Source organism: Saimiri boliviensis, chromosome 9, assembly GCF_048565385.1.
Source record: "Saimiri boliviensis isolate mSaiBol1 chromosome 9, mSaiBol1.pri, whole genome shotgun sequence".
Classification (NCBI taxonomy): domain Eukaryota; kingdom Metazoa; phylum Chordata; class Mammalia; order Primates; family Cebidae; genus Saimiri; species Saimiri boliviensis.
Genome location: NC_133457.1, coordinates 67,162,453 through 67,175,320, shown reverse-complemented (window position 1 = coordinate 67,175,320; position 12,868 = coordinate 67,162,453). Strand labels below are relative to the sequence as shown.

Here is a 12,868-nt window from a genome sequence, read left to right as displayed (position 1 = left end):
AGCGCTGATACTTTGTATGCCCTGGCCGTATACACACACACACACACACACACACACACACACACACACACACACACACATATTTTTATATGGAGTCTTGCTCTGTTGCCCAGGCTGGAGTACAGTGGTGTGATCTTGGCTCACTGCAACCTCTGCTACCTGGGTTCTAGTGATTCCTCTGCCTCAGCCTCCCGAGTAGCTGGGATTATAGGCACATGCCACCTCACCCAGCTAATTTCTGTATTTTTAGTTTCACTATGTTGGCCAGGCTGGTATCAAACTCCTGACCTCAAGTGATCCACCCATCGCAGCCTCCCAAAGCGCCCGCCTGGACTTTACCACATCCTGCATGCACATTTCAGTGTAAACAAATGAAGCACAAAGTATGATAATGAAGACGAGTCAGGCAAGGCAAGGGATGCCAGAGCACCTGAAGGATACAGAAGGCTCACAAAGGGCCAGAAACTAACAGGAACTGGGAGACAGGACGGGGAAGAAAAACAGGTTAGGCGGTGAGCTCAACAATGAAGTCCTCTGTCTACCGGTCACACCTCAAACCCTGCACCCGGGAGCTGCCTCGCCTCTTCTTGCCCCATAAAGACAAACACTTCCCTGGTCGATACCAGAAATGTGATCTTTAATTTTAAAGAATACTCTCTGCCAGAAGAAAAAGCAAGAAGTCATAGCAAATGGGTAAAAAAAAAAAACCAGTTCAAATGAGACCTGGTATCTGACAGCATAACAGGTGGTTACAGTTAACAGGAATTTATTCCACATTAAAAATAACTAGAAGTGTGATTGGAACGGTTATAACACAAAGGAATGATAAAGGCTTGAGGTGATGACACCCTTTTCTTCCTCCCTGCCTCCACATCCTTTTTTTGAGACAGGTCTCACTCTGCAGCCTATGCTTGAGTGGGGTGGTGCAATTACAGCTCACCACAGCCGCACACACTCCTGGGCTCCAGCAACCCTCCTGCTTCGGCCTGCTGAGTAGCTGGGACCACAGGCATAGACCACCATGCCTATCTAACTTTTGGAATGCACCTTTGGGCAAAGCTTGCCTCCGCCTCAGTTACAGAGTCTAGATTTTTGTAAGGACAGGGTCTCACTCTGTTACCCAGGCTGGTCTCAAACCCCTGGCCTCAAGCAATCTCCCACCTCAGGCTCCCAAAGTATTTGGATTACAGGCATGAGCCACGGTGCTCAGCCTGATACCCCATTTACCCTGATGTGATTATTATGCATCATCTGCCTTTATCAAAGTATCTCACATACCCCATAAATACATTCACCTACTCTGTACTAGAGAAATTAAAAATAAAGAGAAGTTCGATTAAAAATATTTATAGATGAAAGGAACATTTAAATGAAAATGTTATTGTAGTGTCTCTAGTTTTTTCTCTTTAATTTTACTAAGGCAACAAGCTGGTTGGGTTTTTCTTTGAGAATTACAAGAATGAAAAAAACCTCCCATTTCTCTAGCCAAAATATGGTAAAAACAAGAAAAGAGGCCAGATGTGGCAACTCATGTCTGTAATCCCAACACTCTGGGAGCCCACAGTGGGGGAATCAGGAGTTTGAGACCAGCCTGGGCAACATGGTGAGACATCTTTACAAAAAAAAAAAAAAAAGAGAGATAAAAGCAAGAAAACAGCTGGAGGACGGCTACCTGATTAAACCACAATGAGAAAAAGAGACCGTGAACAAGTAACTGGGGCCCTTGGAAAGAAGCCACTAGTTCCTTTATTCCCCAGGAAACGAGGCAAGCTAGGGCTCCTTCGAACTGCGGGCTCCCTCTCCTCACTGGGCTTTAAAAGCACAGACTTAAAAAGACTGTAACTCGAGTCTCAGCCCCTTTTCACCAATGCACTCCTGCGCTGACTGGCACACCCACTAGAGATTCCAACAGCCAGCCGCCTACGCTCAGCAGCTGACTCATCTCATTCACCAAGTTCAAGGTAAAAAGCGTGACTAAGGGGCCAGTGGAATCCCCTCTCTAACTGAGGAGGAGGCAGGCTTTGCCCAGAGGTGCACTCCAGGCAGCCAGGCGAACCTCAGCAAACCTCAGCCTCCTCTTCCCCTTAGAGCCAGAGCAGACTCCCGGCCGGGGAGGGCTGTGCTTTGGCGTCCTGAGCAGATCCCCCAGCACCTGCCTGCCGGTGGCAGCCGTGCAAACCACAGCGCGAGAACAGAAGAAACAGCCGGGGCCCAGGAAAGGCGCGGCTGCCACATGACCGGGACGGTGAGACTTTAACCAGGACACCACCTAGTTCCGAGGAAAGGCAGTGACTCAGGCGTGAGTCTTATCGGAACAGGAACAGAATGGCATCACACGTGGAACACACAGACACAAACAGACTGTCGCCATGACGAGGCTTTAAAAATCAAACAGGCTGGGTGCGGCGGCTCACGCCTGTGACCCCGGCATTCTGGGGGGCCAAGGGGAGAGCATTTTTAAATTTAAAGATGTGAGAGATTCAATAAACAGTGACCGTGCTGCTGCAGTGTGGTTCTCATTCTTTGTTTTTTTGAGACAGAGTCTCGCTCTGGTGCCCAGGCAGAGTGTTGTGGCGTGATCTCGGATCACTGCAACCTCCACCTCCCGAGCTCAAGAGATCCTCCCGCCTTAGCCTCCCGGGCAGCTGGGATTACAGTCATTTGGGATTACAGGCACACGTCACCATACCTGGCTAAGTTTTGTATTTTTTTGTAGACACAGGGTTTGGCCATGTTGGTAAGGCTGGTCTCAAACTCCTGTGCTCAAGTGATCCACCTGTCTTGGCCTCCCAAAGTGCTGGGCTTCACAGGCGTGAGGCCCTGCACCAGGCTGGGAAGACTGACTCTCAGAGTTTAAGATCAGCCTGGGCAATAGAGGGAGATCCCATCTCTACAAAAAATAAAAAATAAATATTCATCCGGTTGGATGCACAGAGCAAACGAGGCTGTGGGGTGACCCCTACACCTGGGGTTGGCAAGGGCACAGCTGGCTGGGGATGGCGATGGGGTTGGGGTCGGCTTCTAAGGTCCCTGGTGGGCCCTGCAGCACAAGACTGAGAAGCAGGAAGAAACCGAGGCAGTCAAATGGCATAGAGGGCCAAGTGTGGGGGAGCAGGGGCCTTGTCCCCAGAGACAGCGGCGGTAAGAGGAGGGTTCAGGACCGAGAGGAGCCTCAGAGAAAGGGTGAGGGGATCACAGAGGGCTTGGACGGGGGCACCTGCAAGGAAGATTAGAGCAGAGAGAACGGAAGACCTCACTGCCGAGGCCCCAAGAGCTTGAGTGGTGGCCTTGGAATAACGACAAAGCATGGATTTGGGACCCTCTCAGAAGACTCGATGACTTGAACACGGGGTGGTGAGTGGGCCCCAGAAACACTTTGTAAGCTCTGGAGAGCACTGCTGGGGGAAACGGACGCCACAGCCGGGGGCCAGCAATAAACCGCTTTCAAAAGTCAGCGGTGCCAACCAGGGCAGCCTGCCGCGTGGCTGACACAAAGAGGGCCGCAATGGGAGCAGCACAGAAGGCTGAAGGCCGGTGCCCCAAATACCACCCCAACACCCTGCCACACAGCCAAACACCCTGACGTCGTTTCTGATGAGTCTGTGACTTCCCTACTTCAGAGGACCGAACAGGAGTGGACTGCAGGACCAGGAGGAGAAAGCTGATGTGCAGAGGCAGAAACACGGGGAGAGAGAGACATAAAAACGGTGAGAGAATGCCACACAGCCAAACAAACCTTCCGAGGCAGGCGGATCATGAGGTCAAGAGATCAAGACCAGCCTGGCCAACATGGGATACTCTGTCTCTACTAAAAATATAAAAATTAGCCGGGCATGGGGGCAGGTACCTATAGTCCCAGCTACTCGGGAGGCTGAGGCAGGAGAATCACTTGAACCCTGGAGGCTGAGGTTGCGGTGAGCGGAGATCTCGCCACCGCATTCCAGTCTGGGCAACAAAGTGAGACTGTGTCTCACAAAAAAAAAAACCTCTGGGAAAACCAGTGTGACCCAGTTTCTGTCTGAGCTTCAACTCTGACCTCCCACTGGCTGAAAACAGTAACAATGATTTCTGTGTACCCCACATCACAGTCGCACACTCCAAAGTCATTCCAGAGTCTAGAGGAGGAACAAGGGTCTAGACGTCAGCATCTGTCCATTCAAGGCCTGATTCAGGGGAGGGGTGAAGTATTAATGATGGGCAGGTATTCCATAAACACTAAGAACCCACCATGCTCTGGCCTGTCCCCGGCACGTCCCCGGCACGCAGATATACACACCATACTCAGCTGTTTCTAGAGACCTTCATAGCAGTGAATTCTCAACTCCCAGCAGAATATCAGAAGAAATTCAGAAAACCATAGACTAAAATGAGGCAGCTCACCCAATCTTACGCAACTTTCTTAAGTGTGTCTTGCCGTGCTTGTTTGGCTTACTTCCATGCTGACACTGCATAATATTCCACTAACCTAAGTAAAAACTTAAAATACATTAGGAAGACACGGATGATGACACATTTTTCTGACATTTTTGGATACACTTAAAATATATCAATGTTCCAGGATTTTTTTTTATACTTACAACTGGATATTCTACTAAGTATTTAAACGCAGCACGTTTGGTGTCATTCATATATTCCTTTAAACACATAAAATACCTGCACAAAATTACAGCTGTAACGGCCGACATAGCTACAGTTCAAAAGGCAAAGCCATTAAATGACACCCCGAAAGAGCCCACTTTCCAAGATTCCTGACTGAGGCAGGCAGTAAGGCATGGGTTAACCAGTGTCCATGGGAATCAGGCGCCTACGAACAACCCTTGCTGTTCCCTGGAGCACTTACCTCCTCGAGAAGCCGAGTGACAGCGTCTATGTCATTATATGTCCTAGTCATCTGTCCAACTCTTTCAGCACACAAAACTGTAAGAAATGAAAACGACAGTGAGACTCCCGATGTCACAAACCTGCCAAACAAATACCTCACGTGAAAAAGAGCCCCTCGCGTCGCTGCGCGTCAGGCATGGAGGGGCACCGGCTCTGGTATGTGGAACCCGCTCGGTAAGCACAGCACCAGACCCCATTCCCAGCTCCAGTGACTGCAGATGAGTCTGCGGGAAGGGGGACGTGTAGTCCCTGAGAAACCCTCACATGTTCTGTCTGTGTGTGCGAGCAGGTGCTGCGGGTGAGGCGATGCAGGGGAAGGGGGTCTGGCCTCACAGATACTCAGCAAACTGGACTCGGGGGCGGGGCCCAGCACAGCCACCCATGTGTGAATGAGCAGAACGACCTGGACTCCGCTGACCACACAGACCCAACCGCAGGAACAGAGCGGGATCCTTCGGAAAGCAGCTGTTGGCATAATTATTCAACAATAGTCTTAAACTGATCATTTCATAATGGCGCAGCCCCTCCTCCCCAAGTGGCCTACATTCTAAGGTGATGCAACCAGCTCCATACCATGAAAACTAGCCTGTTATTTTTCAAATATACATTAAAATGACTGCTACGATTGCCACCACCCCCCCCCCCCCGCCCCCCACACACACATGCACATGCACTGAGAGTGCTATTTCATCACAGGCACAATTCACTGTGGTCTTAAGAGTCTGCACACAAGCACTTTCGGACGACGCATCTTTGTTCGCCTTCCGTTGAAGAAACGGGCTGTGAAACAAAAGAAGGCTTTTGTCTGCTAAAGATACATCAGGGTTGTTTTATTTTAAATCAATGACGAGGAATTGATTTGCAGTTCCGCAAACACCAAGAAGGTAGCATAAGTTTTATTCTATGAGGGGAGGAGTGAATACGGATGGATTTACGGCCAGTGTGCAAACATTTCTGAAACCTGCCACTTTGGGATGAAATAAGTAACTTCTCGGTAATGCTCTGTAACTAAGACTCTAGTGAATAATTCTGTTAAGAGTCAAAGCTTTCCTAATGACCCACATTCAGTAACAGCCCATGCGACGCATTTGGGAATTGAAGCGTATTACTAAGTCAAACTCAGCAGCGTTACAAATGGCAAACAGCAACTGGAATTCGATAGGTCTCTGAATATTTTATTAAATGCAAGTAGAGATCATCCTAGTAAATTAGCTCAGAGAAATCGGATCTGCTGGAGTGATTCTCTAGCTTAGGGAGGAGACCTGAAATCTGGTTCTAAATCTGAAACCCTACCAAGACAGTGCCACCGGAGCCAGCAGACAGGACCCCTCCACCCAGCACTTTCGTGAGATCCCTCTTGTCCAAGGGGAGAAATATGCTGCCTCAGACAGAGCTGCCAGGTGGGGAGCAGCAGGGGAGATTTCTAAGAGTAGCTTTAAACCAGGATCTAACTTGATGTAGACGAAGTCCAGCTCAGATTGCTCTAGAGAGTCCATCAGCTCGAGGCCACACAAGTGCACTGTGAAGACTCCTATGCCATAGCTGCGATGGACTGCAAGACACACAGCCAGCACCCAATGCCCCTGCAGCACCTTGTATACACCAGGCAACAGCCTGCAGCAGTTTGGTGGCCTCCGCGTCTACATTCATGTTGTCACTTGATGACCTGCTAATCACCCCCCTCACCGGCCCCCACTCTCCTCAAAGAACTGAGCCCTCCACTTTCCTGGGAAAAAAGGAAACTAGGCTACATTTTTAACGAACCCGGCTCTATTCTCTGTATGACAAGATTCAGAGCTGCTGTTTCTCTAACCCTATATCATTTAGAGATAACACTCTAAGGCTAAGTTTTTGAATTGAGGTAACTGTAATTATTCATATGTAGATAACCACAAGCAGGGGGGCTGGGCGTGGGAGCTCATGCCTGTCATTCCAGCACTTTGGGAGGCTGAGGCAGGCAGATCACCTGAGGTCAGGAGTTTGAGATCAGCCTAGCCAACATGGCGAAACCCCGTCTCCACTAAAATATATATATATATATATAAATTAACCAAGTGTGGTGGCACATACCTGTAGTCCCAGCTACTCGGGAAGCTGAGGCAGGAGAATCACTTAAACCCAGGGGCAGAAGCTGTGCCACTGAACTGCAGCCTGGGCAGTGGAGCGAGACTCCATCTCAAAAAAAAAAAAAAAAAAAAAAAAGGAGGAAGGGATCCTGTATACCCTTTATCCAGTTCCCCCCAATGGTAACATTCTGCAAGGCCATAATATCCCCAGCGGGCTATCAGCACGGATGCAGCCCGTAACTTCTCCTCACAGTCCCCATTCCACTCACACTCATTTCTGTGCATGTGTGTGTACGGGGCTCTACGTAATGTTACTGTGTTGGTTCACACATCTACCACTTACAAGGATCCCATGTGTTGCTCTTTTATAAAGCTTTAAAATATTTTTAAAATTGAACCCAGTAAAATGCATACCTGTCTCTACTAAAAACACGAAAGTTAGCCAGCCATGGCGACAGAAGCCTGTCATCCTAGCTCAGGAGGCTGAGGCAGAAGAACTGCCTGGACCCGGGAGGTAGAGGCTGCAGTGAGCGGACCTTTACTAAGTACAGTAACTATGGCCAGGTACCATTCATAGCCCTCTACACAGATTATTTCATGGAATCTTCACAGCAATACTATGAGGGGTAAGCGCTTACACTAACACCATTTTACAACAGAAAACTAAGGCCCAGAGTGGCTGAATAACTTGCCCAATGTCACCCAGCTAGCAGGGGGCAAATTTCAAAATAACAAACTTTCGGTCAAGGTAGCAGTGAACATTGACGGTTCCCCTATTATGTCAAGGGACTTAACATGCTTTCTCGATTAATCTTCACAGCAACCCTGCAGGGTGGGCACTGCTGCAATGACTTCTTCACAGACAGGAACACCGAGGCTCTGAGACATTAAGAATCTGGATACTGAGGACCCAACGGAGGTCACAGAGAATGAGGCTGCATTGCAGGGACCGCTCCTGGGCCAGCCTGCTCCGGGACTAAAATGGAGGACCCTAAAGGACACAAGAACAAGGCGCAAAGCATGGATGTGCAGGAAGTGTGTGAACAGAGCGGGCAGCGTTTGGGGCTAGGGGGAAGAACCCTGAGCTTGGGCTCAGAGGCTTAGGTTTTCACAGGAGACTCTGTCCCAGTCACGGGGCTCTGAGCAGCCGTCAATTAACTTCTGTGTTTTGGAATTCCTCTTCCAAGAAATAAGGAAGCAGGCGTGAGACCAGTGAGGGTGGGAAATAACGCACCACGCCTCAGACAGCATGACAGCTGCAGGTCGTGCTTTTCAGGTACCAACTTCCTAGACACTAAATCTACAATACACCGTGGTCAATTTCTCTCTTTACAAGAATGTATTTCAAGGAGAAGTTCCATTTCTGACCCAAAGGGTGCTACCAAATAAATCCACTTCCAACCAAAAGATGTGGCAAGAAGGAAAGAAGGAAGGAAGGAAGGAGGGAGGGAAGGAAGGAAAGTAAAGGAGCCACCATAAACCTCTATGATTTTATTTTTCTTTAAACAGAGTCTCACTCTGTTGCCCAGGCTGGAGTGCAGTGGCACAAACGCAGCTCACTGCAACCTCCGCCCCCCGGGTTTAAGTGATTCTCCTGTCCCAGCCTCCTGAGTAGCTGGGATCACAGGTGCCCACCACCACACCCAGTTAATTTTTGTATTTTTAGTAGAGACAAGGTTTCACCAGGTTGGCCAGGCTGGTCTCGAACTCCTGACCTCAGGTGATCCACCCGCCTCGGCCTCCCAAAGTTCTGGGATTACAGGTGTGAGCTGCTGCGCCCGGCCTCTACAATGATTTAATATCGGAAAATTATGATCCATCTCCTAGAAGAAGTTCGATGCAGCTTGCTGCCATCACAGGAAAGTACACACGCCTCACCTCGGGCACCATCACGCTCACACCAAACAACCATTACCAGGCACCAGGCTCTGCACTGAACAAGGCAGGGCCCCTGCCCTCCTGGGGCACACGGAAAACAGGGCAGCCTGGGGCATGGGGCTCAGGGGGTTCGAAGCCTGACAAGTCCCTTTAAGGACTGTGGACTTACATGGAAAACCACCAGAGAGTTTTTGAAGTGGGGGGCATGCAATGAGATTTCTATTTCCAAAGACATTTTGGCTCCAATATGCAGCCATAGGGGAGGGGCAGGGCAGGGCAGACTGACGAGCAGCAAGGCTGGGGGATCAATCCAAGAAAATAAGGAAATCGTAGCTGGCAAGAAGTGGGCTCTCGCCTTGAAACGTAAGAGATAAAACTGAGTGGGAAATAAATAAAAAAGCAGTGGATTGGGGCTTCTCTCTGGGACAGTAAGGACAGGAGCGACATCTCCTTTGGAAATGGGCAGGAGATGGAAAATCAGAGGCAGGATGAGGCGGCCCCAAGAAACCGCTGGCCCCGGGACAGTAGCTGATGACCCTCTGCAGTCACATACCAGACAGAGGGCAAGATGCCCGCCTGACAGAGACACCCTCCTAGAGCCGGAGGAGGGAGATTTTTGGTTTGGGAGAATCCACTCTGAGATAAGAGGAGAATCAAGTCCTTCTTGGCATGGCAGGTAAAGTAAGGAATTATGAAGCCAAACTGGAAGAGGAGCCCTGAGCAGGCTGAGCAGAGGGAGGAGACCAGCATGGCTGTCACAGCCAGTGGGGACAGGGGGATGGGGGTGGTGAGCTCCATGGACTGCCGTAGTCTGAAAACCAGTAAAGCAACTTTTATGCAGAACTAAACCATGCTCAAAATGATTGTAAGAATAAATGTTGGCAGCCATCTTCCAGCATCCAGGAGACAGCAGCCAAAACCCAAACATCTACAGCGCACAGGCCCAGAGCAGAACAGAACCATGTCCCTGCCTGATGCCAAGGACATCTGGCCAGTGGGAAGCTCAGGAGTGACTGGAATTGAAGACCCCAAGGAAAACCCCATGGGAAGAAGACAAAGGCAGTGTGGCACTGGGGTTTCTATCTTGACACTGTCCAGGGCTTGCGAACAAGCTGGGAGAAGTGGGAAGGAGCGGAGCTCTGGGCTGGAGCAGGTAAGATCTGAGACCCAGGCAGAAGGCAGAGCCCGGAGGCCCAGCCTGAGGGGTGGTGGGCATCAGATCTCTACAGCTCATCAAGGCAGCTTGCCCTCCCCAAAGGACCCTGTGTCTCCATGCTGTATATCCAATTAACAGGTGTGACAAAAGCTTTTTTGACATTTTGGTCTTATCAGTCTTCTTTAAGAAAATACAGTTAGGAAAACCTCCCTTCTCATTCATTGATTTTGGAGGAAAACATTCTCATAACTTTGTTAGAATGAACAGCTGTCATCACTTCTTCACCTAATTCTAGTCACATTCTTCCCATTGATGTCGACTTTACATAGCTCTGGAGTGAATAAATGAATAAATATTTTACACACACACATACATATGTGTGTATACATGTGTGTGTGCATATAAAAAGAAAAACCAGGGGAGAGAGAGCATGGGGAGAAATGCCAGATATAGGTGAGGGGGAGGAAGGCAGCAAACCACACTGCCATGTGTGTACCTATGCAACAATCTTGCATGTTCTTCACATGTATCCCAAAACCTAAAATGCAATTTAAAAAAAAGAAAGAAAGAAAAACCTCCCAAACCCTCAAGAAGACGCTGCTTCCTTATAACTCAAAGACCAAGTAGCCACGAGTAGAAAAGATATTCAAGACTGCCTGGTGTATTTGCATTTGGGGCTGTTTGCATTCTGCCTTACGTATAGGTCATTTCTTTAATTAAAACAGTGTTTTCCAAAGCTTTTTTTTTTTTTTTTTGTTTAAGAAACTGAGCTCCATCCTCCCTCAATAATTTTTCTTCCTATCTTCTGTACCTTAGCAGCAGTGTTTTTAAAAGTCAATTTTCTATAATTTTCATTACAAAAACTGCAAACTGATTGAATAAACATTCAAAGTAGGCACGCACCCCTAGCAATTCTGATATACCCAGCTGAGACAGAGCTGGCGCTTAGGTGTCAAACAAAAGAAGTGTTCACAGGCTGGCTGACTACCTCTCTCTTTTGACACAGGATGAAAAAGCAGCGCCACACCTGGCCCCTGACGCTCCAGGAAGTAAACTCAGTGACCACTTACTGCCTGCAGCGTTCACAGGGGCAGAGGAGGCAGGGTCAGAACCTGGGAGCCACGCTGGGGTCCCAGAACCTGGGAGCTAAAAAGCTTTCCATAAAACTCCAGATGAGTCACCCTTCATCCAAGTTTCGGGGCATTACAAAACAGATGTCCTTCAAAGGTCTGTTAAAAGCACGCAGCTTTTCAACTTCATTAGTCCCTGCTCTGCTTAATAATGTTCCCAGCTCTGCCACCTCCTGCAAGCAGCAGCCTCAGCACACCGGACCTACAGGAACCATCCCGACCTGGCCCGCCTCCCCGCCCCCCCCCCCCGCCCGCCATCCAAGCTCATTCTTCCCCGTAGCTCCTCCACAGCTAGTGATGCCACCCTCAGAGGTCTGGGCTGGCACCTGTATGTCTGCCGTTTCCTTCTCCTGCCGACTGTCTTTCTCTCATTTCTCCGTCTGGGAATTTCCTGCTCTTCCCATAGGCCAAGAGGAAGGTGCCTCCCTATAGCTGACTCCCTAACTGAGGGTCCGATATTCTGCCCGCTTTTGTAAGGTCTGTAGTTTTTACGGTCTGCCCGGACACCTGGGGCAGGCTGATTTCCCAAAGTACTTCTGGTGAGGGGAACGTATTTAAACGGTCGTTGTGACTCAGCTTTCAGCGGCGATGCTCACTTGTCTCTGCCAGACCCAGTGCTGGGTAACTTACACTTTCACCCTCACACTTCATATGACAGGGAAACTGAGGCTCTGAGAAGTGACATGAATTGTCTGAGGTCACAAACACTTTTCAAGGTCTCCTAAGTATCTGCTCAAGATAAATGAAACCATATAGGCAAACATAGACATAAACATAAATACATCAGCATTCATAGCAGCATTATTCATTATTGCCAAAAAGTCCAATTGGAGAATGAATAAACACAATTTATTCACAATTTGTCCATACAACGGGATGCTACTGAGCCTTAAAAAGAAATGAAGTTCACGTACGCCACAGCATGCAAAATCCTTATGCTCAGTTTAAAAAGACACAAGAATACCACGTATTGTATGAGTCCATTCATATGATGTATAAGGAAAGGCAAATTACAGAGATAGAAAGTAGATCACTTCACCGGGCACCATGGCTCATGCCTGTAATCCCAGCACTTTGGGAGGCCATTTGAGATGTCTAGTTAAAATGGGTGATATTTAAGTTACCAAATAAATAACACACAAGCAAGCATCCTCGAACCAGGCCATATTCCAGCCACTTCCCCATCACATGGCAATGTAAAAACACCACTGCACTGTCTCAACCCCACTAAGAAACCAGCACGATAAACAGCATTTAAAGGTACTAATCTGCCCCACTGAGACTAGACTATTTCAAAATTAGAGAACTGTCATTAAATAAAATTTAGTCCTGTCGCAGAAATGATTTCATGATACAGCTATAACTGAGAAGAACCTGACTTTGAACTCTTCCTAGGCACACACCTCTTCTGTCTTCTCTCCCGACTTATGGCCACCTCCTTGAAGCCCTGGCCAAGTCCCTCACTTGCCTGTTGACCTTCAGTACTTATCTTCAAAATAATTTAGACTTGATCAAATAGTCCTAGCGAACTGACTGCTCACCCCTAAGACACACATTACTTGGCTTTAGAAACAAAACAAATGAAGACTTTGAAGTGGCCACTGGAACAGGGTGAGGGCCCACAGTAGTTGGTAATAAAAAACGATGCTCATTACTCAGCAATTACAGCAAAAACAAAGAACAAATTCTTTTTATTCTTATCTCGATGTCATCGTGTCAAAAATGGCTACAGCAGGACAGGCAGAACCAACCCCTAA

General features: G+C 48.5%; 1 protein-coding gene across 16 annotated transcripts in view; it reads right to left on the bottom strand.

Annotated features, from left to right (window-relative positions):
- TRAK1 (trafficking kinesin protein 1) overlaps positions 1-12,868 on the bottom strand; it is a 200,862-nt gene that overhangs the window by 44,743 nt on the left and 143,251 nt on the right. For all 16 annotated transcript variants that reach the window (XM_074406084.1, XM_074406091.1, XM_074406087.1 and 13 more), the window contains one exon: positions 4,841-4,917. In XM_074406084.1, the coding sequence (XP_074262185.1) occupies positions 4,841-4,891 (51 nt within the window). In that variant the 5' untranslated portion in view covers positions 4,892-4,917. The remainder of the gene's footprint in view (positions 1-4,840; positions 4,918-12,868) is intronic.